The following is a 23,757-nucleotide window of genomic DNA, read 5'->3' on the forward strand; positions in this document are numbered from 1 at the left end:
CCCGGCGATCTCCATGATCGATGTGTCCTACGGACACAGCTGATCACGTGATGTGGTAAAAGGCCGATCATAGCGGCCTTTTACCACGTGATCAGCGGTGTCCAATGACACGCTGATCAGAGGGAAATGCAAGTGCCGGTTCTCGGCTGCACTTTCCTCACGCTGTCAGATCGTGAGGAAAGTACTGCCGAGAACCGGCAGTTGTCAGAGTGGGGATTGGCACCGATCATCAGGGCACTGTGCCCAGCAGTGCGCCCACTAGCTCCGCCCACCTGTGCCCAGCAGATCACCCACCTGTGCCCAGCAGTGCACCCGCCTGTGCCCAGCAGTGCACCCACCTGTGCCACTCTGCAGTGTCACACACCTGTGCCCAGAAGTGCCACCTACCTGTGCCCAGCAGTGCCACCCACCTGTGCCCACCCACCTGTGCCCACCAGTGCCACCCACCTGTGCCCACCCACCAGTGCTGCCCACCAGTGCCACCCACCAGTGCAGCCCAGCAGTGCTGCCAGTCAGTGCCACAAGTCAGTGCCCAGGGGTTGTGCCAGTCAGTGCCGCCAGTCAGTGCCCAGCAGTGATGCCAGTCAGTGCCGTCTATCAGTACCCATCATCAGTGTCACCTATCAGTGCAGCTTATCAGTGCTGCATATTAGTGCCGCCTATCCGTGACACCTCATTAGTGCTGTCTATCAATGCCGCCTATCCGTGCCACCTCATTAGTACTGCCTATCAGTGCCCTTTAGTGCTGCCTAACAGTGCCCATCAGTACCGCCTATCAGTGCCCATCAGTGCTGCCTCATCAACGTACATCAGTGAAGGAGAAAAAATACCTGTTTGAAAAATTTTATAATAGAAACAAAGAAACTTTTTTTTTTTCAAATTTTTTGCAATTTTTTTATTTATAGCGCAAAAAGTAAAGCGCCCAGCGGCGATTAAATACCACCAAAAGAAGGCTCTATTTGTGAGAAAAAAATGATCAAAATTTCATATGGGTACAATGTTGCATGACCGCGCAATTGTCAATGAAAGTGCGGCAGCGCTGAAAGCTGAAAATTGGCCTGGTAAATAAGGGGGTATAAGTGCCTGGTAGGCAAGTGGTTAAGGATGCCATAGCTATCCTTATTGATGATGTATGCCCCTGCCTCCTCCAAAGTTTCCAGTAAGGTGTCCCTGAAATTGCCAACTCCTAATTTCCCAGTTCACTCTCTTGTGGAACCTGTCCTATAAGAGGACTGGCCTCTCATGAAAAATATTTTTATGCCTCCAGAACTGCTTTGCACAGCAATATCCTATTGGTGAAAATTTTCTGCAAAAATGGATATTCCTCATAGTAGATCCTGCCATCTTTTATATCAACAAGACCTTCATAGCCCCTGTAGAGGATAATCCTATGTTTAAGGATCCAGTGGAGTCTAGGGCCCCACTTTTCCTTGTCTGCGCTTGCTTCTATGGCAGTCTATGGCCAGACTATTGATTTGTGGACTAAGCACATGGCCTGGGGTCCGTGTTCCATCGGATACGTCAGTCTATACCCAGACCTGTTATCTTTGCCTTATACTATTGCATGAATGGCTTCACAGATAAGATTTACCAAATCCCCAGTATGAGTCTTCTCTCCTTTCACATACACGCAGTCCTTTGACTTGGCGCTTGCCCTGGTGTTAGACTTGATCCGTGCTTAAGGGATTCGTACTGTGGGGTACCTGGATGATCTCCCGCTGACAGATCAGCCCCCCCCTTTTCCTGTCAGCTAGTAACGCTTTTGCTTGAGCTGGAGTCCTAGATGCCATGTTGGTACAGAGGACATCTTCCCATCACCATCCTAGAGTTGAGGGTGACTTAGTTATCCCCTCAATTGTAAGGGCACTCAATGAGAATCTAATCAGATAATGCTACCTGCCAAGCTCAGCTAAGGCGGTGAGTCCATACAGCTGATGTGTGTTCATTCAGTAATATGGGCTGCCTGTACGTATCTTAGTGCTAGGACAAAAAAGTAAACAAAGGACTCCAGGATTCCAGTTATTTATGGTGTGATTTGATTCTTGGTTATGGAGATTTTGTGAGGCCTGATTGAGGGAATATTAATTGTGATGTGGTGATGGTATACATTATATGTATATACATTTTTTGTTGCTTCACTGAAAATGTATATAACTTTGTTCTTTTTGGCTTTGTGGCAACAGGCAACGTGGGTTTCATACTTTTGTACTGAGACCACATTGTGGGGAAGCAGGACCTATTCACCACCTTGTATCTGGATTTATGCTGTCACAGAACATCTCACATGGACTTCTACTCCGCAAGGTAATATTTTCAGCATAGCTTTTAGATGGAAAAATGAAAGGGCTGCACGCTTGCTGTACATTTTATTCATCTCTTTCATGGAAATTTTTAAAACCATTTATCATTATCCTTCCACATCACAATTATATTCCACTTTGTGTAGGTCTATCACATAAAATCCCAATAAAATGCATTTACGTTTTTGGTTGTAACATGACAAAATGTGTCAAAATTCAAGGGGTATGAATACTTTTTCAAGGCACTGTATTGTACATTTTATCAAATAGAAATCATGTAAGCTACATAGTTAGTCTGGCTGAAAAAAGACAAATGTCCATCCTGTTCAACCATAGAAAAAAAAAGTTATAATCCTATACCCACACTTGATCCAGAGGAAGGCAAAAACCCAGCAAAGCATGATCCAATTTGCTCCTGCAGAGGAAAAAATTCTTTCCTGATCCCCCGTAAGGCAATCGGATATTCCCTGGATTAACTTTACCTATAAATGTTAGTATCCAGTTATATTCTGTGTATCCAAGAAAGAATCCAGGCCTTTTTTAAAGCAATCCACTGAGCTGGCCAGAACCAACTCTTGAGGGAGTCTGTTCCACATTTTTACAGCTCTTACTGTAAAGAAACTTTACCTTATTTGAAGATTACCGTATTTTCCGCTCCATAGGACGCACCTGACCATAAGACGCACCTAGGTTTTAGAGGTGGAAAACAGGGAAAAAAATACTCTGAACCAATGGACTGCAGACATAGTACAGGAAATGACCAGAGACTGCGGATGTATTACAGGAGATGACCAGAGACTGCAGACATAGTACAGGAGATGACCAGAGACTGCAGACATAGTACAGGAGATGACCAGAAACTGCAAACCTTTGGGGAGCGGGGGGGCAGGTACCCGAACCTGAGAGGTACACGCTCCCACTTCCTCTGCGGTCATCTCCCTCCCCGTAGTCTTCTGGGACACGTGACAGGTCCCGGAAGACTACGGGGCCATTCACGAAGCGCAGCACTTCTCGCGCATTCGCAGTGGGCACCCGGCTGTGAAGCCGCAAGCTGTCACAGCCGGATGCCCACACTAAAGATGATGAGGTGATGAGGACACCACTGGACCGAGGAACAGGTAGGACCGAGGAGCAGGTTCTGCTCCACAGAAGAGCCGAGCGGCCGGCCCGGTATTCTAACATGGCGGCGACGGGGGGAATACCGGGTCGGCTGCTCCATATTTGCTCCATAAGACGCACAGACATTTCCCCCCATTTTTTGGGATGAAAAGGTTTTATGGAGAGAAAAATACAGTAAATGTATTTTCCTCCAGACGTAAAGAGTGCCACCTTGTCCTCTGTGATGACCTCAAGGTGAATAACTCTACACCGAGTTCACTATATGACCCACTGATGTATTTATACATGTTGATCATATCCCTCTTTAACCTCCCTAGCGGTCTGATTATGTCAATATTTCTGTGCTCAAAGGTACATTTTTTTTGCATGGAAATATGTCGTTTTTTTTCTTGTAGGCCTGTAATTTTTAGGAATAACTCAATGAAATCTGTCCAAACAAGTAAACATCCCGGATATAATAAAATTTGAAACACGAAATGATAAATTATAATATAATAAATAATCATAAAAAATAATAATATAATAATAATAAATTTAATTCAATAACATAATCAAACCAAAAACACTGAAATTTGAATTAGAGCACTAAGTTCGCACATCACTGAGCTTAGTTGCAAAATCGTTTTCAGTGTCTGATGCCGAATTTCCCCACAAATCATTATCACTCAATTCTGTAAGTGGTTATAATTAACTATCGCTGTTCTCTAGCTGGTCTAAAACCGCTTTTGACCTAAAGGGACGCTTTTTGGAAGCCATGGACGTTTCTCAGTTTCAAGGCAGAAAGAACAGTAAAAATGCAGGCAGGGCACAGGACAAAGCACTAGGGACAAAATGTATGTGAAATGGTTTGATACAGCAATGTTATACTATGTGATTTTAGAGTATTTAGTGAATGTCACTTTTTAACATTTTTAAATTTCCCGCCGGTTCCCTCCCCCGTACGTCCCGACGCTCGCAGGGAACGGAACCCGGAACACAGATGCTGGCATCGGCCGGAGGAGATGGACGGGAACGCTGCAGGGGGGACATCGCGGGAGCGCAGGTCAAGGTAACTGCAAGAGGGAATCCCTGAGCAGTGCTGCAAGGTATTCCTGAGTGTAGCTCGGGGTTACCACTTGTGGTACTGAAAGTTAACCCCAAGATACACTAGGGTATACCGCCAGGGAGGTTAATCTCCTCTTCTCAAAAGAGAATGAACTCAGTTCCTCTAATCTTTCCTCATAGCTGAGCTCCTCCATGCCTCCTATAAGGTTCTCTGCACTTTCTCCAGTTCTCCAAAGTTCTTTTTGTGAATTGGTGCCCAAAACTGAACTGCATATTCCAGATGAGGTCTTACTAATGATTTGTACAAGGTTAAAATGATATCTCTCTCTTTGGAGTCTACACCTCTTTTTATACAAGAGAGAATTTTGCTCGGTTTAGAAACCACAGCTTGGCATTGCATGCCATTATTAAGCTTATGATCTACCAGAACTCCCAGATCCTTATCCACCGTTGATTCCCCCAGTTGTACTCCCCCTAGTATGTATGGTGCATGCATATTCTTAGCCCCCAAGTGCATAACCTTACATTTATCAACATTAAACCTCATTTGCCACATAGTTGCCCAATTAAACAGTGCATTGAGGTTGGCTTGTAAGTTGGAGACATCCTGTAAGGACGTTATTCCACTGCACAGCTTGGTGTCATCTGCAAAGACTGAAACTGTATTTTTAATCCCAGACCCTATATTGTTTATAAATATATTAAAATGTAAGGATCCCAACACTGAACCTTGGGGTCCACAACTAACAACCCTAGACCATTCAGAGTATGAATCATTAACCACTACTCTCTGAATATGATCTTTTAGCCAGTTTTCTATCCATTTACATACAGATTTTTCCAGACCTGTAGACTTTACCTTACACATTAGCCATGTGTGGGGAACTGTGTCAAACTCTTTTGCAAAATCCAAGTATACCACGTCCACCGCCACCCCTCTGTCCAAGGTTTTGCTTACCTCCTCACAAAAAGAAATCAGATTTGTTTGACAACTTCTGTCTTTCATGAATCCATGCTGTCTGTTAATTAAAATATTTTTTTTCCAGCAAGAACTCATCTACTGTATGTGGTATTTTTTTAAATGCTCCAGTATCTTCCCAGCTTTAGATGTTAAACTAACAGTTCTATAATTACTTGGTAAAGTTTTTGACCCCTTTATTAATATTGGCACCACATTGACCTTATGCCAATCCAGTGGTACTATGCCAATTATTAAAGAGTCCCTAAAAATGAGTACCAATGGCTTTGAAATTACATAGTTCAATTCTTTAAGGACCCGTGCATGTATGCCATCTGGTCCAGGTGCTTTATTCACCTTTATCCTGTCTAAATATTTCTGGATCATATCAATTGTGAGCCAATGTGGATCATCTGGGGCTGTGTCAATACCATGCCCATTATGGACAAGAGCTCCCCATGCTCCTTTGTATACACAGAGCTGAAGAAGTTATTTAGTAAATTTGCCTTCTCTTTGTCCCCAGTCACCCACTCTAGATTATTTTGTCAAGGGCCTACATGCTCGGACCTGACCTTTTTACTATTAATATATTTGAAGTATTTTTGGGGGTTGGTCCTGCTATCTTTTGCAATCGTTCGTTTTAAATTTTTGCAGCCTCAATTTCCTTTTTACATATTCTATATATTTTACTTATTTGGTCTATTTATAAATGTTTGTAGACAACATTCACACGACTTTCAGACAAGATTAACCCATCCAATGGAATACAATTAAATACAATTAAAAAAATGTATGAATGTCTTTTGAAATAACTTAGAAATGAACTCCAACATATTGAGTCTATTAACTTATTGCCTTAGCTTTGGGGGACTGCAAATCTTTAAAAAAATTGTTTCATTTGCCCAAATCCTGACAATCTTCTCAATTTTTATGCAGACCGATTGGTCGTATTATAATGTAAATAGGGCTAAAGAAATCTCTTGCAACTCAGATTTTCAGCTTTGGGTTGATTTACTAAAGCAAATAAGATGATCTCACACGGGAATTTTCCCCAGGGCGTAGTGAATGTGAGTGTATTCTTTGCATGTGATTGTGTATTCTTTGCAATTACATGCAGTGAAAATTTTAAAAAAAACAGGATGTTTGCTTGCACAATATTGGATGATGGAGTTTCGCCCCATTCACTAAGCTCGGGGGAAAATTCTTTATAACTCCTCATAACGTGTTATTTTTAGAAATGTAGAGATTTAAAGGCTATCTCATTCTTTAGCAACATATTATATGCTACCAGGGCTGCCAACAAGGGGGTAACACCGGGTCCTCCAATCTGGGGACATGTACATTGATCATCAGGGCACTGATGATCAGTGTGCCCTGATGATCAGTGTGGCCCCAGAAGTGCCACCTGTCAGTGCTCATCAGTGCCACGTGCTAGTGCCCATCAGTGCCACGTGCCAGTGCCCATCAGTACCACATCAATGCCACATATCAGTGCATACCAGTGCACATCAATGCCACATATCAGTGCCCATCTGAGCAGCCTTTCAATGTCACCCATCAGTGCCAGTCAGTGCCACCTATCAATGCCAATCAGTGCCACCTATCAGTGCTGCCAATCAGTGCCACCTATCAGTGCCAGTCAGTGTCGCTTATCAGTGCACATCAGTGCCAGTCAGTGCCGCCTATCAGTGCCAGTCAGTGCTGCCTATCAGCGCCAGTCAGTGCCACCTAACAATGCCAGTCAGTGCCGCCTATCAGTGCCAGTCAGTGCTGCCTATCAGTGCCATATATCAGTGTAATTTATCAGTGCTGCCTTTCAGTGCCCATCAGTGATGCCTGTCAATGCCCATCAGTGCAACCTACCAGTGCCTCCTCATCAGTGCCCATCAGTGCCACCTATCAGTGTTCATCAGTGCAAGCCTATCAGTGCCCATCACTGCAGCCTCATTAGCGCACATCAGTGAAGGAGAAAAATCACTTATTTACAAAATTGTATAAAAACTAAGAAAAACTTTTTTTTCAAAATTTTCTGTGGTTTTCGGTTTGTTTAAGAAAAAATAAAAATCCCAGAGGTGATTAAATACCACCAAAAGAAAGCTCTATCTGTCTCACAAAAATGATAAAAATTTCATATGGGTACACTGTTGCATGACTGCACAATTGTCATTCAAAGTGTGACAATGCTGAAAGCTGGAAATTGGCCCAGAGAGGAAAGGGGTATAAGTGCCCTGTAGGCTAGTGGTTAAGGTAAATGTGAGTTCTTTGTTACAGTAATTACATGAAAGTAATAACTTTAAACACTTCAAAAGTGAAATACTTCACATGATTTTCTGAAATTTTATGTTGCTACAGTGATGGATTTTGGGTTATTAAAGTGATAAAAAAAGTTATAAACTTTTTTTTTACCTAATGCATTTACTTGCATTGAGGTTAAAAAACGTTTTATATTTCTCTGTTCTCCCACTTCCCTGTATGAAGGGGAAGAGAGGGGAGAAGAGATCCAGCACTGTGCACAGCTGGATCTCTTCTCTCCTCTCTTTCTCTTTCCACAGGACTCGGACAGCATTCTGTCATTCAAATGCAGTGAGGAGAAAATAGGGGGGGCTAAGACTCACTGTGTGAGTCTATGAAGCACAACTCCACAGCTGGGGAGTTAGCAGACTCCATGTGCCTCCATAGCATATGGCTTGCTATGGGGACACACTAAGAAGAGGAGTAGCCAAGATTGAAAAGAGGACAATTGGGGCCGTTCTGTGGAATACCACTGCACACAGCAGGTAAGTTAACCATGTTTGTTATTTCAATTTAAAAAAATAGCCTTTAATAACTCTTTAAGAGCCCAGTTTAGGCCATCAAAATGATTTTCTAGTAAAGCCGTGAAACTGAATAGTAATGCGCCAATGGGTTGTTCAATTAAAGACAGATTCTCTTTTTTTACAATTGCACAATTGATTTACATCCTAAATAGAACTAGTAAGGGCCCCTTTGCCAACTTATCACAAACACTTTGCAAGCTGGTTGCTTGTTACTTATCAGAAAGTAATAGGCAGTTTTGAAAGGGACTCAAGTTAGGCTGGCCATATATGAATCAGTTGTTTTCAAAACAATTCAGTGGATTCCCTCATCCACATAAGTGAGGTAGGTGGAAGAATACTTCCCAGTCCTCCGGCTGGCTGATCAAAGGAAAATGTTCCTCCAAACTGGCTTGAGAAAAGTTGATCATTAGATTGACTTCTCTGTAATGGGAATGGTCATGAATGGCTTGAAATGCAGCCGGTCCCTGCTGAACCTGCTGAATATCCATCTACGGACAGCTTTAAGCTAGTAAAAGATTCAGAGGACACTTTAGCAGTTCAATTTAGAGAGGGTTAAGGGAAAAATATGTACATTTTATAAAATAGAAATGTTATAGTTATATAATTTTTTCGGGACTCTTTAATGACTGGCATAGTACCACTGGATTGGTGTAAGGCCAATGTGGTGCCAATATTTAATAAGGGGTCAAAATCTTTACCAAGTAATTTTAGACCTGTTAGTTTAACTTCTATAGTTGGGAAGATACTGGAGAGTTTAATAAAAGACCACATAGAGGAATTCTTACTGGAAAAAAATATTTTAAGCAACAGACAGCATGGATTCATGAAAGACAGAAGTTGTCAAACAAATCTGATTTCTTTTTATGAAAAGGTGAACAAAACCTTGGACAGAGGGGTGGCAGTGGACGTGGTATACTTGGATTTTGCAAAACCGCTTGACACAGTTCCACACACACAGCTAATGTGTAAGGTAAAGTCTACATGCTTGGAAAAATCCGTATGTAAATGGATAGAAAACTGGCTAAAAGATCATATTCAGAGAGTAGTGGTTAATGATTTATATTCTGAATGGTCTAGGGCAGCAATGGGCAAAGTACGGCCCACGGGCCGTATACGGCCCGGCGGACCATTTAATCCGGCCCGCGGAGCGTGATACTGTCAGGATGGCTGTCAGGATGTGTGTAGGCGGGGCAGCGTGACGAACGTGAGGGGAGCTAGGCTCCTCTCAGAGTCCGCCCTGAAGACCGGAACGGCGCGGGAACACGGCGAGAGGAACGCGCGGAGCAAAGGTAAGTAAATTGACACAGGGGGGACTTGGCTTACTACTTGGGGGGGAATAGTACTATGGGGGATGAAATACTATATGAGGGATGAATTAATATGGGAATGAATTACTATAGGGGGGATGAATTACTATGGGGGATGAATTACTATATGGGGGATGAATTACTATGGGGGATGAATTACTATGGGGGATGAATTACTATATGGGGGATGAATTACTATGGGGGATGAATTACTATATGGGGGATGAATTACTATGGGGGATGAATTACTATGGGGGATGAATTACTATGGGGGATGAATTACTATATGGGGGATGAATTACTATGGGGGATGAATTACTATGGGGGATGAATTACTATATCTACTCTTGGTCCGGCCCCCGGGTCCAATATATGAACCCATTGCGGCCCTCAAGTCAAAAGGTTTGCCCACCCCTGGTCTAGGGTCATCAGTGGTGTACCCCAAGGATCAGTGTTGGGACCCTTACTTTTTAATATATTTATAAACGATATAGGGTCTGGGATTAAAAATACCATTTCAGTCTTTGCAGATGACACCAAGCTGTGCAGTGGAATAACGTACATACAGGATGTCTTCAACTTACAAGCCAACCTCAATGCACTGTTTAATTGGGCAACTATGTGGCAAATGAGATTTAATGTTGATAAATGTAAGGTTATGCACTTGGGAGCTAAGAATATGCATGCATCATACATACTAGGGGGGGTACAACTGGGGGAATCAATGGTGGAGAAGGATCTGGGAGTTCTGGTAGATCACAAGCTTAATAATGGCATGCAATGCCAAGCTGCGGTTTCTAAAGCATGCAAAACCCTCTCTTATATTAAAAGAGGTATAGACCCCAGAGAGAGAGAGATATCATATTACCCCTGTACAAATCATTAGTAAGACCTCATCTGGAACCTGAGGTCATCACAGAGGACAAGGGGGCACTCTTTACGTCTGGAGGAAAAAGAAATGTAATCTCCAAACACTGAAAGGTTTTTTCACAGTGAGAGCTGTGAAAATGTGGAACAGACTCCCTCAAGAGTTGGTTCTGGCCAGCTCAGTGGATTGCTTCAAAAATGGCCTGGATTCCTTTTTAGATACATAGAATATAACTGGATACTAACATTTATAGGTAAAGTTGATCCAGGGAATATCCGATTGCCTCTCAGGGGATCAGGAAGGAATTTTTTCCCCAGCAGGAGCAAATTGGATCATGCTTTGCTGTGTTTTATTTGCCTACCTCTGGATTAACTGTGGGTATAGGATTATAACCTTTTTTATGGTGGAACTGGATGTAACTATAGTTAACTAAAAAATATAATTAAATTAAAATATTAAAAAATTTCCTTTTTTCCATGGTCAAAGATACACTTTTTCATACATTAATCAATTGGGAAACAATCAAAGGGATATTTCCACAGATAAAAGTTAGAATTACAATTTCACCTGGTTATAAATAAACTCCACAGAGAAAACTGAGGGCTGATTGCACATAAAAAGAAAGAATGATTGCCATTACAATTGCATAGATTTTGGCTTTAAATTTACAGTTTCTCTTAAGCTTCTCTCCTCTTCATTTGTTTGCCTTTAGTTAAGCACATTTGATTCTTCTATGTCTTTTGCTGCAGGCTCCAGTTTTGCAATATTTATACTACCTGGCACAGATTGGCATCGCTATGTCTCCTTTAAGCAATAACAGTCTGTTTCTGAGCTATCACAGGAATCCTCTCCCTGATTTCTTGTCACGTGGCCTTATGGTATCACTGTCCACAGATGACCCTCTGCAATTTCATTTCACAAAGGTATTGTCATGCACAACATTTATATCTTTTACACAATACACTACTCATGTCTGTGTGGTTTTCATGAGGTTTAACCCAGGGTTTTTTTTCATTGGCAGTACATTCATTTTAGCTGTCAGCAAGGGGTTCAGTTTTATGATCACAGGCAATACAAATCTCATGTGTAACTGAGTCCTCAGTGAATGACTTCTCATATTTATTTCTATGTTACAGGAGCCTTTGATGGAAGAATACAGCATTGCAACCCAAGTATGGAAACTGAGCTCATGTGATATGTGTGAGCTGGCAAGAAACAGTGTTTTAATGAGTGGATTTCCTCACAAGGTGACACAATTATGCATTGGATTATTTGCTTTTGTGATTATTAAAAGAAATGTAATGCCAGATTTTTTCATGGGAAAACTTTCAGAAACAGGTGTTACAGATCAATTTAAAGCTGTACTATAGATATATGAAAGCTGTGTTAAAAATGTTAATTCCCTTGCTGTCATGCTCATCCAGTAACTTAAAAAGACGCTATTGCTTTGCACATGCAGGGTAAAGTCAGTGTCTCTGCAAAGGGTATCCTAATCCCCTCATACTCACTTATCTGTGCTCCCTCAAAGCTCTTTTTTCTTCTGCAGCTGTCAGTAATACTCAGCACTTCCAGGTAGGGGTACATGTGTCCTACATCCTTGTGACAGTGCTAATCAATAGGTACTGTCACATGATTAGGGAATGACATCACCACAAGGTGCTGTGAAAGAATATTTTTAGTGCCCATTCACATATATGCGGATTGGATGTGGTTTGAACCACATCCAATTCGCATGACATGCGAAATAACATTGCTTCCTATGGTGCCTGTTCACATATGTCTGGTGCATTGGTGGTGAAGATTCAGTGTGGTTTAAAAAAGAATCCTGTACGATTTCTGAGCAGTGCGGTTCGGTTCAGGTGCGGATTACAGTCTAATGACTTCTATGGGAGCCGTTTCTAAACCTGACATGTGTGAACAGGATAAAATCCTGAGCTGATCCTGTCTTGAACCTGATGTAAACCTGACCTGAACCGCTGAACAACTACTTTGTCAATTAGCTGTAAAACCTGAGCTTCAATCCGCACCGCACATGTGTGAATCAGCACTTAAGTACATGGGAAGTCGGGGGATGTTCTTTGCAGAGACACTGTCACTTTTTCCTGCATCGGCAGGTTGACAGTGTATCTACAAAGCATATCTAAACCCAAGAGCAAAAATTTAATATATTGTAGCTTATCAGTCCTTACCTTTGGTGGCTGCAATAGATATGTTTTAGGCTTCATTCTTTAATTTTCAGCTGTTGATCCTGCCAATAACACACTTTCTTGCCTAGGGTAACAACGGTCATTCCCTCTACCATATCTATGAAGGAGCAGTGTTGTTACAACTGAACTGCACTACAGAACACCTCCCCCTCTTCTCTTCTTCACAGCATGGGAAGAGGTGTTCTGTATACTGATAACAGTCAGCAAAAGCAGAGAGTGCAGGAAGTTAACTCACAAGCTTTCTGGCAGGGTCAACAGGTATTTTTTTCCATTTATTGAACAAATATAACAAAATGCTGTTGATGGTATTGTTAACAGACCAAAAAGGAGTAAATACGTGAAATTTGGTGTTTACGTACAGTTTGAATACTATATGAGTCACTGACTTGTAACAACCATACAGATGACAAGCCTTGGGTTTACTCTGCATATGTGTGATCTTCTTGGTCAACTGGCTTGAGAATAATAGGGTTGATTTACTAAAGACAAATATGCTGTGCGTTTTGCACGTGCAGTTGCACTCTGCAAGGGCATTTGCTCCAGAGGTTAGTAAATGCGGTAAAGCTTTACTTTGCAAAGAATACCCGGTCACATGCTAGGAAAATAAAAAGCAGCATTTTTGCTTGCACATGATTGGATGATGGAAGTCAGCAGAGCTTCCCCTTATTTACTAAGCTCTGGAGCAAATGCTCTTGCAGAGTGCAACTGCGTCTATTTGTCTTTAGTAAATCAACCCCAATGAGTCATGCATGTGCAGTTCTAGTCCTGTAGGAGTCTGTTGCACAGCTTAGGTTACATTCACCTGGGTGGCTGGGATGGATAGTTTGTTGCATTTAGAGGTAAGTGCTGCCTCTGGATGCTGACTCTGTCTGTGCTGTGCATACTGGTCTATTTGCTGTGGGCCAGTTTGTGTGTGGCCAGAAATGGCATTGAAAGACCGTTCCTGGATGCAGACTGTCTGCATCCAGGGTTGGTCTGAGGCTCTATTCACATGTAACTGCTCAGATGAGCATGCAGAGTTTAGCTCTGATTCTTATGAGTGGTAACCCCCAGTTGCCCAAGTGAATGTGTCTTTTATCATATTCAGCCTAGATTGCACTGGAAAACATTCTGTCATAACAGTGTCATAGGCTGGCTATGTTTGCAGTTAATCATCCAGTAAAACAATTGAGAGTAAACAAGTTATACTTTAATGTATATCATATAAAGCAGGGGTCTTGAATTAAAATTTATGGAAGTCCGGTCAGCAAAATTTCCTTCCAGCAGAGGTGCGAATCTCATTAACGATATAACATATCACAGTCCCCCGGTACATTATGATCTTTAGCGTAACTTTCACACTGTAGTCCCCACTACATCACAGTCCCCTCTTTAAAGAAGTCCGACAGTGTCCTTTTTTCCCCTTCACATCACTGCCCCCCTCTACATCACAGTACCCTTTAACACAACACAGCGCCCCTAACACAACACAGAAACCCTTAACATACCACACAGCACCCCTAACAACACAGTGCCCTTTAACACAACACAGTGCCCATGAAACAACATTGCCCCTAACACAACACAGTGCCCTTAGCATAACACAGCACCTCTAACATAACACATAGTTACATAGTTAGTCTGGCTGAAAAAAGACAAAAGTCCATCTAGTTCAACCATTAAAAAAAAAAAAAAGTTATAATCCTACACCCGCAGTTGATCCAGAGGAAGACAAGAAAAAAAACAGTAAAGCATACTCCAATTTGCTCCTGCAAGTGAAATAATTCCTTCCTGATCCCCCGAGAGGCAATCGGATATTCCCTGGATCAACTTTACCTATAAATGTTAGTATCCAGTTTTGTTCAATAAGATGCACCTGACCATAAGATGCAGGTTAGGTTTCAGAGGTGGAAAACAAGAAAAAAAAAATATTCTGAACCAATGGACTGCAGACATAGTACAGGAAATGAACAGAGACTGCGGATGTACTACAGGTGATGACCAGAGTCTGCAAACCTTTCCATGTTTGGAGATTAAATTTCTTTTCCTCCAGACGTAAAGAGTGCCCCCTTGCCCTCTGTGATGACCTCAGGGTGAATAGTTCAACACCGAGTTCACTATATGAACCACTGATGTATTTATACATGTTGATCATATCCCCCATTAATCTCCTCTTCTCAAGAGAGAATAAATTCAGTTCCTCTAATCTTTTCTCATAGCTGAGCTCCTCCATGCCTCTTATCAGTTTGGTTGCCCTTCTCTGCACTTTCTCCAGTTCCCCAATGTTCTTTTTGTGAATTGGTGCCCAAAACTGAACTGCATATTCCAGATGAGGTATTACTAATGATTTGTACAGGGGTAGTATGATATCTCTCTCTCTGGAGTCTATACCTCTTTTAATACAAGAGAGGATTTTGCTCAGTTTAGAATCACAGTTTGGCATTATTAAGCTTGTGATCTACCAGAACCCCCTTCTCCACCATTGATTCCTCCAGTTGTACCCCTCCTAGTATGTATGATGCATGCATATTTTTAGCCCCCAAGTGCATAACCTTACATTTATCAACATTAAACCTCATTTGTCACATAATTGCCCAATTAAACAGTGCATTGAAGTCGGCTTGTATGTTGGAGACATCCTGTAAGGACGTTACTCCACTGCACAGCTTGGTGTCATCTGCAAAGACTGAAATGAAAACAAAGCACTCCTAACACAATACAGCACCCCTAACATAACACAGCACCCTAAAACACACAGCACACCTAACACAACACAGTGCCTCTAACATAACACAGCACCCCTAAAACACACAGCACACCTAACACAACACAGTGCCCCTAACAACACAGCGCCCTTTAACACAACACAGAGCTCCCTTTAATGCAAGCCTTCCCCTGGTACCTTAGGCAGGGCACAGACATTAATCCTTCTGGGGTGTCCTGTCTAGGGCCTCTGGCCCGCCACCGTTGTCCTCATGGACAAGGTGTGGGGGACAGGAGCTGCCTAGGTTGTTGTGTTGGCAGGTGGGCAATTGCCTGGCTTGCTGGTGTGGGGGCTCCTGCTTTCTGTATCGAGCTGCAGAGAACAGAGGTCTCATTGTTGACTGGCTGGGTGGTTGCCGGCTCCTGCCCCTCGGTCCCGATATTCAGCTTCTCACACCCTGCCCACTGAGGGACAGTCCTGTCCAGACCAAGGCCGTGCCGCTGCTGCTGTTGGGTGTCCTCTTCCGCCGGTGTGTGGGGGACTGCGGGTCGGAACTGGGGGGCGGGAGGTGGTGATTGCCTGGCTTGTTGGTGTGTGGGGACTTCCGCTCTCTGTGGCTCGAGGCGGGGGGCGGGAGTCCCCTTTGTTGACATGGTGACTTGGGCAGCTCCTGCCCCTCAGTCCTGATCTGCAGCTCCTCACACCCCGCCCGCTGTGGGGATGGTGTCAGTGGCTGGGCGGGGGGGCCCGAGGGAGGGCATCCGGTGGTGATGGTGGTGTGGCTGTGGTCCGGACGGGACTGTCCCTCGGTTCGGTTCTGGACCGCGGTCGACCATTTAGTGACCACTGATATACAGAGTAGTGCTTGCCAACAGGCCATCTATAACTAGTTATAGCCAAACTGTAGCCCTCCATCTGCAAACGTTAAACAGTAAGCTTCTGTAAGTAATCTACAACTCAGTCTTGTTCTAGATCAGGGGTGGGCAACTGTGGCCCTCCAGCTGTTGTAGAACTACAAGTCCCATGAGGCATTGCAAAACTGACAGTTACAAGCATGACTCCCAAAGGCAGAGGCATGATGGGGCTTGTAGTTCACCAACAACTGGAGGGCCACAGTTGCCCCCCCTGTTCTAGATATTCCACTTTACACATCGCCAATGAACTTGTAACATGAATTTTTAGCATCAGATTAAAAGGTCAGCCAACTGAATATAGTATTTCAGTTGTGGATGCACTGATATCTTACAGTACATCTGTTGGTGATTACTACTCAAAATTGTAGCCCTCTGATTTTAAATCATATTTGTCCATCTGCAGTAAGGGAAGTTTTATATCTTTTTTACATTCTCCAGAAAACATGTAAGTTGAGTAATAGTTATTCATAACTGCAGTGGCAAAACTTGGGATCTCATCTTCAGAATCCCTTAGATATATGAGAACCTAGTGGCTAATTCTGCTATTCAGCATGCACCCAAACATAATGTCGGTTTTGTGTGAATTCTTAGCATGTCATTTACTGTGAAGGACTTCTGTTTATTTGAACCTTTTTTATGTGACAGGTCAAAAGTTACTGGCTGGGCCCCAATTATGTTCGTGAAGGTCCAGAGGGGAATGATATCAGAAGAACCAACGTACCTGATATTCGAGTTGGATATCGCTACGAGACTCTTTGTGAAGAACTTGCACTAATTACGCAGGCTCTGCAGAGTGAGGAACTGGAGACTATTCCAGAAGAAATGCTGTGTATGGGAGCCGGACTAGAAAGTAACACCAAAGGAGATGTCTGTAGTATGGGAGAAGAGAAGAATTAACCCTGAATGAACCAATAACTCTAAAGGGGGGAGGGGAGAAGCCCGGGATGTGGATGACCGCATGCAAGGGGTTCATCATTTGAACAAATGAAGCATTGATAATAAAGATAATTAAGGGAAGAGAGGAGACCAAGTGAATGAGAAGTGTAGTAGAGGAGCAAATGACGCTCTGAGTATGAAGGAAGATATGAGAAAAGAAATGATACAAGAAAGAAAGTTATACCAAAAAACAGTGCAAAGACATGGGGTATACAATACTGAGAAACACACACTCACAAAAAAAAATAAGGCTAGCTAAAAAGAAGAAATTGTTAATATTGTTCAGAAAACAATTTTAAAATGGGAGCATGGTTTAACAATTGTAGATGCTAAGGACCAGAATGACTGATTTCATAATGGTAGGAAATAGTAAGTGCAAAACATAGGTAAAATCAGCCTTTATTTAAAATTAAAAAAGAAAATAAATGTGACAACCTGGGCTAAGGAAAAGCCTATGTAATAATTGAAACAATAGCGTAGGAAGGATCTTAAAGTAGGGCCTGGCATTAGATTTAGTTTATCCTACTAATGCATGCATTATAAATATTGTGTAAGGACTCATTCACACTGTAATGTGAACCATGACCCATGTTATAACATGCGTTAACTCAACATATGGTAGTGGCACTGTAGTTTTGTGTTGTAATGCAAAGTTAAAGCTGAACTTGAGGCATGACCTACTTTGCATACTTACATTGGGCCAGATTGGTTCAATGTGAATATGCATATGTGATCAGCTTCTGTGAAAGCTGTAAATCCCTTTAAAAGCCTGAGCTACTACAGTGAAGACCACGGTCCTTTGCCCATTTGATGCCGTTTTTTATAATAGCCACAGGGGATCACTCACTTAGTGTGGCGCTATTCAGAGGACGCTTTTAATTTTTCTTAATGAATGCAAAATGTTCTCTGATTCGACAAGGTGGAGTGAAGAGGTATTGACGCCACAATCTTCACCTTGTCCAATTAGAGAGCGCATTATGCTTATTTTTTTTCTGAATGGTGGTTGTACTGAGCGAATGACACCCTGTGGTTACTATAAAGATAGGCAACTGCTTGGCATAGCACCCAGAAGCTCAGGCTACTACAGTGATTTACAGGTTCCACAGATAGGCATACTTATTGTGCCAAGCAGGTCCAATGTAAGCATGCAGAATAGATCGTCCCTGGAGTTCAGCTTTAATTGCACCCTGATGCACATATACTGTGCGTTGCAACATACTGTACCTGTGTTATAGTACACAGCACACACAGAAACTGCAGAGGACTGACTAATTCTGAGCATTGATTGTCCATTTATTATGAGTAGGCTGCTTAAGACCATGCACACTATCGCATGAAAATGTGTGCATTTGGTTTGACTGGGCCCTTAGTGTAGCACAGGTATTTTTTACCTCTTATAATACTTCTGGGATTATGCCTTTATCTGTTTTTCCCTTCAGGAGAAAAGCAGCACCTTGATTCAGATATAATCCAGGCTCATTTCCTAACTGCTATTATTTATCCTTATGGTAGAATTAAAATTGTATAAACATAACCTCTCTTATTTCATATGATCATTTGTTCTGATAGCCAACCTGTGCCAGGAACCTTTTTTGGGACTAAATGGTAATGTAACGTGTTCCCCTATAACACTGAGGAGACAGACAATATCAGTTGAGTAGATAATTTGCTTCATAATATTTCTTAGATCTTCTTAGTATTAATTTCTGACTGTCTTCATTAAGACAGCGTTTTAAAATTTCTATTGTTCTTGACTCATTTCTCGTTTTTACATCTGCATAATATTTTAAAATGTCACTTTCTATTCAAATCAAGAATGCTTCCCATACTAAAATGTACACAAAATCATATCCCCATAACTCAAGGTTTTGCCATATTCAGTGGCTTCATCAGGAGTGAAAATGTTAATCAACATGAACAGTGAGCAGGATATCTGTGCACACCATAGTGAGCAGTGGCAAAGAAAATAGCCGCCTAGTCTCACCCCATCACCCCATTTATATATCTTTCTTTAATAGTAAATTCATGCTAGCCACTCCTTTTATTTAACAGGTATTTCATTTTGTAATTCACATAATGGGAGAGATACACTAGTGGAAATAATACTGGAATGGTGAAGAGCGTGGCCAGCAATGGAAGTGCGCAGATGCTGAGACAGCAAGCTCTGTGTTCTGAAAGCTGAAAAAATACTTTAACCAGCTTGGTACTCACAATATGCCCCCACCAAAGTACTTCCAAGCATGATCCAGTACCAGGGAAGATAAAGTTACAGTAAGGTTAGTGCTATTTCAGTCCCTTTATTTCCAAATTCGGGCTTTCAACCACATCAGAGATGGTGTCTACCTGACATGCTTGCACGCCACACAGAATAGTCACTCTGCACAAGCGGGCATATCTGCTACAGGGGATCACCTTCTTCTCCTTATTACTACTCAATGAGAGCTGTGGGTAGAATTGTCAAGCGGGTGGGAATCTTGTTTCCCTGGAAAGTAAGGTGGACCTAGAGGCTTTGGCTTTGCATATCTATGTTGAAGAATGAGGTGGAGGAGCTCCACTAGGATGTCCACCATATAAACAGGTCACTGCATTAGAAAAGACCTTTTCAGCCCTAAAGGAATGTATCAAGTCCCTGGAGACTGCATGTGAATCTTACACCCACCATCTGCAATCCCTGCATCTATGCAGTCAAGATGGCGAAAATAGGGGTCACTGCAATAAAGTAAGGATAAGGGGTTTCCCTGAAGCCACAAATGGTTCTGACCTCAAAGCTGCTATCAAGGCTAACGAAACATGCTCCTGCCAATACCCATGAACTACTGCAGAACTTTCTTAGATATAGCCTGTGCAGGGTCCACTGCTTCACTATAAAGGAGGATGTTCTATGCAAGGCCCTTTTCAAAGGCCAATACAACTTAGACAGAGCTAGCATTCAAGTGTTGCCTGATCTTTCTAAATGTATCCTGCAGAAAGGAGGAACCTATGACTTCTACTGGACCACATTAATTCCACTGAGACAGCCTACAAATGCAGTCAGTCTTTTCACCTTACTGCAAAGAAAGATGGCCAGAATTTCTTCTTGCACAGCACCCAACCTATTCCACTTTCCAGACACCAGAGAACTCTCTGTTCCAAACTCGCTTGAGATACCCTCAGATCCCCTGGACCAACTTTCTCAACCTGCAGACCTCAATGCCACCATAGATCCCAGTGCTATTTTCCCAGATGGGAAAATACCTGTCCGGGACCCAAAACTTCTGAGGATTAAAACTTGTCTTGATCAGAGTGGACCCTTTCTCTGCCTACTAACCTTTTCACCTACACAGGCCATTACTGTTGAATACTATGGGATTATGTGGAACCTATGAAGAGCCTATCCCCAGTGGACTGAACAACCTGTCAGTTTGGCTTCTTTGGCTCCCTTCTTCCCAATAAAGACACTCAATGGCCTCATTTTGAATCCCTGGACACTCCTGCAACCATATGATGTACATCTACTTGCAACTGCCCTGGTTTATTTCTCACTCATGTGCCTTCTTCCTCCTAAATGATGCTTTTCATGTACATGTACAGAACTGTAGGCATAAGTTGCCTATCTCTTGAGCTATTGGGACTGGTCCTACAGGCCTTGCACTCCTGCACCATGGACTTCTCCCCTTTCTACAGAATTACTGGACAAGATCTCTCCTCCAGCAGACCTGGTATTAACAGACCTGCCTCTTTTGCTCAACATTCTGCCAGTAGTTGTAGTACTCTACCTCTCTCCAGGGTTAGACCATACTAAACTAGACTTCTCAGTCTGGTATCCAACTCCATAATAATTATGTTGTTATACTTTGCTGCAGTTTGGTAGAGAGCCTTATGCTCAACCACGCACACGCTACTTCCACCACTTAGGCCATTCTCTACCCTCTCATCAAGGACTAAAGGGAGCAGTAAAGCATTTCTTTCTAGAGGGTAACCCCCCTGTCCTAACCCTTCCTCGGTTTAGTTCCAACTTTAGACCTCCCTTCTTTTATTTCCCCTTCTTCTGGGTGCATTTTTCCTGGTCCCAGGTTGACACATCCCATCGCTCCTCGACTCTCTCCCATTCCAAGTTACACAAAATGAAATGTCTTCTCCAGCCACATCAACCTTGTGATGTAAGGAGAATGCAACAGGTCTCAACTAGGAACTATACTTTCTACTCCCACATTCATAAAATGTACACACAAATTGGTATTTCTCTTTCTAAAATACAGAGACCTTGCCTCATTTTTACCTGCTGGTGGGAAAAACTAGTTTCTTAACAAAAGACTAGTCGATCGTCAGAGTTCAAGTTCTTAGAGGACTTGAACTGTACTTTGACATCAACTCTAGACCTGATACTGACCCTATTGTCTTTTGGGCTACTCAAAAAACAATTGTACAGAGTATCTTAATAAAACGGTTCTAGGATTAAGAAAGTAAAAATGAGCCACAGAAACAATCTAAAAAATATTGGAATTTGCACATAAACAAGGTCAAACTCATTTAGGCTAGAGACTTCCTTAAATAAATCTGCCTCAGGAAAGAGAAAACAACTTTAATAAAATCGACACACCATCTACGAGTAAGAACATTCTAGCCAACACCTTGCGCAAACAACAAAGACGTACCTATATACCCCATATAGACATGGAAAATGGAGATTTCACATGCCTAAAGACATTTCCAATGAATTCAAACACTTTTATGAAGCCTTATGTAACCTACCAGTTACAGAAATGGCTTTCATTCTTATCTTTAAACCCCTCCAGTGTAAAATTATTGCTAACCCTTGAAATTCAGGGGGTCCAGTTAGAAGGCCCTGCCAATTCATTACCCAATCTCATGCATGAACTTCAAATAATGGGAACTTAACTTTCTCCTGGTTGGCGGATGTAAAATTCTAAAAATGAATATCCTGCACCTCCTCCAGACTCTACCGATAGAGATTCCAACATCCTTCCTTACAGAAGTGAGATCAGTATTTCTGTGATAGTAGTCCCAAAAGTGCAAGTTTGGAATATAGGTTGGCTATCAAAAGGCCAAATGTATAAGTGTCTGATATGAGAGATATTTTAAGGTATACATAATAGAGGTTATTTTTTTAAGGAAGTCTGGATATTGACACAATAAACAAGTGTTAAGTAGAATTATCCAGGGCCAGCATCTACTTCCTGGTATGAGATAACACAGTCATGTAAATCTTTGTGCCTGTGCTGTTCCTGGCTGTGATCACAAATGTCTGACACAGATCAGCCTCCTGCTCTGTTTTCCCTAACTTGCAGCAGACTGAGGACATCTCATCCTAGGCATAGTCACTTGATTTCAACTCAAGAACTACTTTTTAATGATGAAATGTACAGCTTTTTTGTTCTTTTTTTTTTTGTGTGATAAATGTACGTAATTTATTCTGACAGACCTGTAGCGTTACCAAGTGGTACATTATACAAACATTTCATATCATATAATTTAATAACTGCTGTTTTGCAGATAATAAAACGTATCTAGGAGATGCATAGAGCTTTACCTTATCTAGGCAAGGCAAGATTAAGCAGACCTTCATATACACCTGTTCTGCAACATCTCTAACATTGAAAGGGTTTACCACCTGAGGGAAATAAGAATAATATACACAGTAGTTTGTTGTATGATTTTTATGTATGTCCATTCTGCCATTTTCACATAAAATATATTGCAGCATGTAAGTAGTTTTTGACACTAAAGAACACTGTTTATACATACCAAGAGGTGCTCAGATGTTCTTTGCAGTGCATGGATAATGCTTGCTTTGCTAAACACATATCCTGTTTGTTTGCATCAGGCTTATTGTTACTAAGCATGTTTTCTTTACAAACTGTCTAAATAATTGAGGTTAACTGTGTTAAAAAACAGATGAAATGTGATTGGCTTAAATAAGTAACACCTTCATTTTTATTTCTTGGAGCTTTTAGTATAGTATCCATATTAAAATAAAGTGGTACTCAGGTTAACTTAAAGTACATGCATAGGCACTGAGCAATGTTGCTCTTACTTGCTTATGCTGCCCAATCGGTCACCTGTACCCCAGTAAATAATCTCTACTTTAGGCTAGGGGAGAAATCATGTCACTTCCCCTTCCTCGGTGGCTAATTCGCAGTTGTTGGTAAAATATAGACAAATACATCTTATCTGAAACAATCAGAAAATTCTACATTTGTGCGTGCAGACAAATTTACAAAAAGTAAGGCTACATTCACACGGATGTCTACAATTTAGAGTCTAGCTGCGTTTAGAAGACGTTACTAAAAGCAGCTGGACTTACACATTGCAAAGTAATCATTTTATTCATACATAATGATTAGCAACATTTAGTTGCAGATAATTTAGCTGCTTTTAGGAAAAGTGCTGCGTCCAGTGTCAACTATCTGCAGCTTTGCGTTTAGCCGCAGATAGCTGCATTGCATTTAGCAGCAGGAAATGATACACTTCCGCTTTACTTTCTGAATTGTTGGTATTCTCCTCTTGTTGGTATTCATTCTTTGCAGACATGGTCTAATAATAGTTAGTTATTAAGCTGCCAAAGATGGACACTGACATTCTGGGAAAGTTGTATAATGTATCAG

At 41.9% G+C, this 23,757-nt stretch overlaps 1 protein-coding gene across 4 annotated transcripts in view; it reads left to right on the forward strand.

The window, feature by feature from the left end:
* AMPD2 (adenosine monophosphate deaminase 2) overlaps nucleotides 1-22,900 on the forward strand; it is a 154,829-nt gene extending 131,929 nt beyond the window's left edge. For all 4 annotated transcript variants that reach the window (XM_089681190.1, XM_089681193.1, XM_089681192.1 and 1 more), the window contains 4 exons: nucleotides 2,184-2,304; nucleotides 11,162-11,335; nucleotides 11,549-11,659; nucleotides 16,862-22,900. In XM_089681190.1, coding sequence (XP_089537316.1) covers nucleotides 2,184-2,304; nucleotides 11,162-11,335; nucleotides 11,549-11,659; nucleotides 16,862-17,113 — 658 coding nt within the window. In that variant the 3' untranslated portion in view covers nucleotides 17,114-22,900. The remainder of the gene's footprint in view (nucleotides 1-2,183; nucleotides 2,305-11,161; nucleotides 11,336-11,548; nucleotides 11,660-16,861) is intronic.
* The last annotated feature ends 857 nt before the right edge of the window (nucleotides 22,901-23,757 follow it).

Source organism: Staurois parvus, unplaced genomic scaffold, assembly GCF_062004578.1.
Source record: "Staurois parvus isolate SC_StPar_1 unplaced genomic scaffold, SC_StPar_1.0 ptg000261l, whole genome shotgun sequence".
NCBI lineage: Eukaryota > Metazoa > Chordata > Amphibia > Anura > Ranidae > Staurois > Staurois parvus.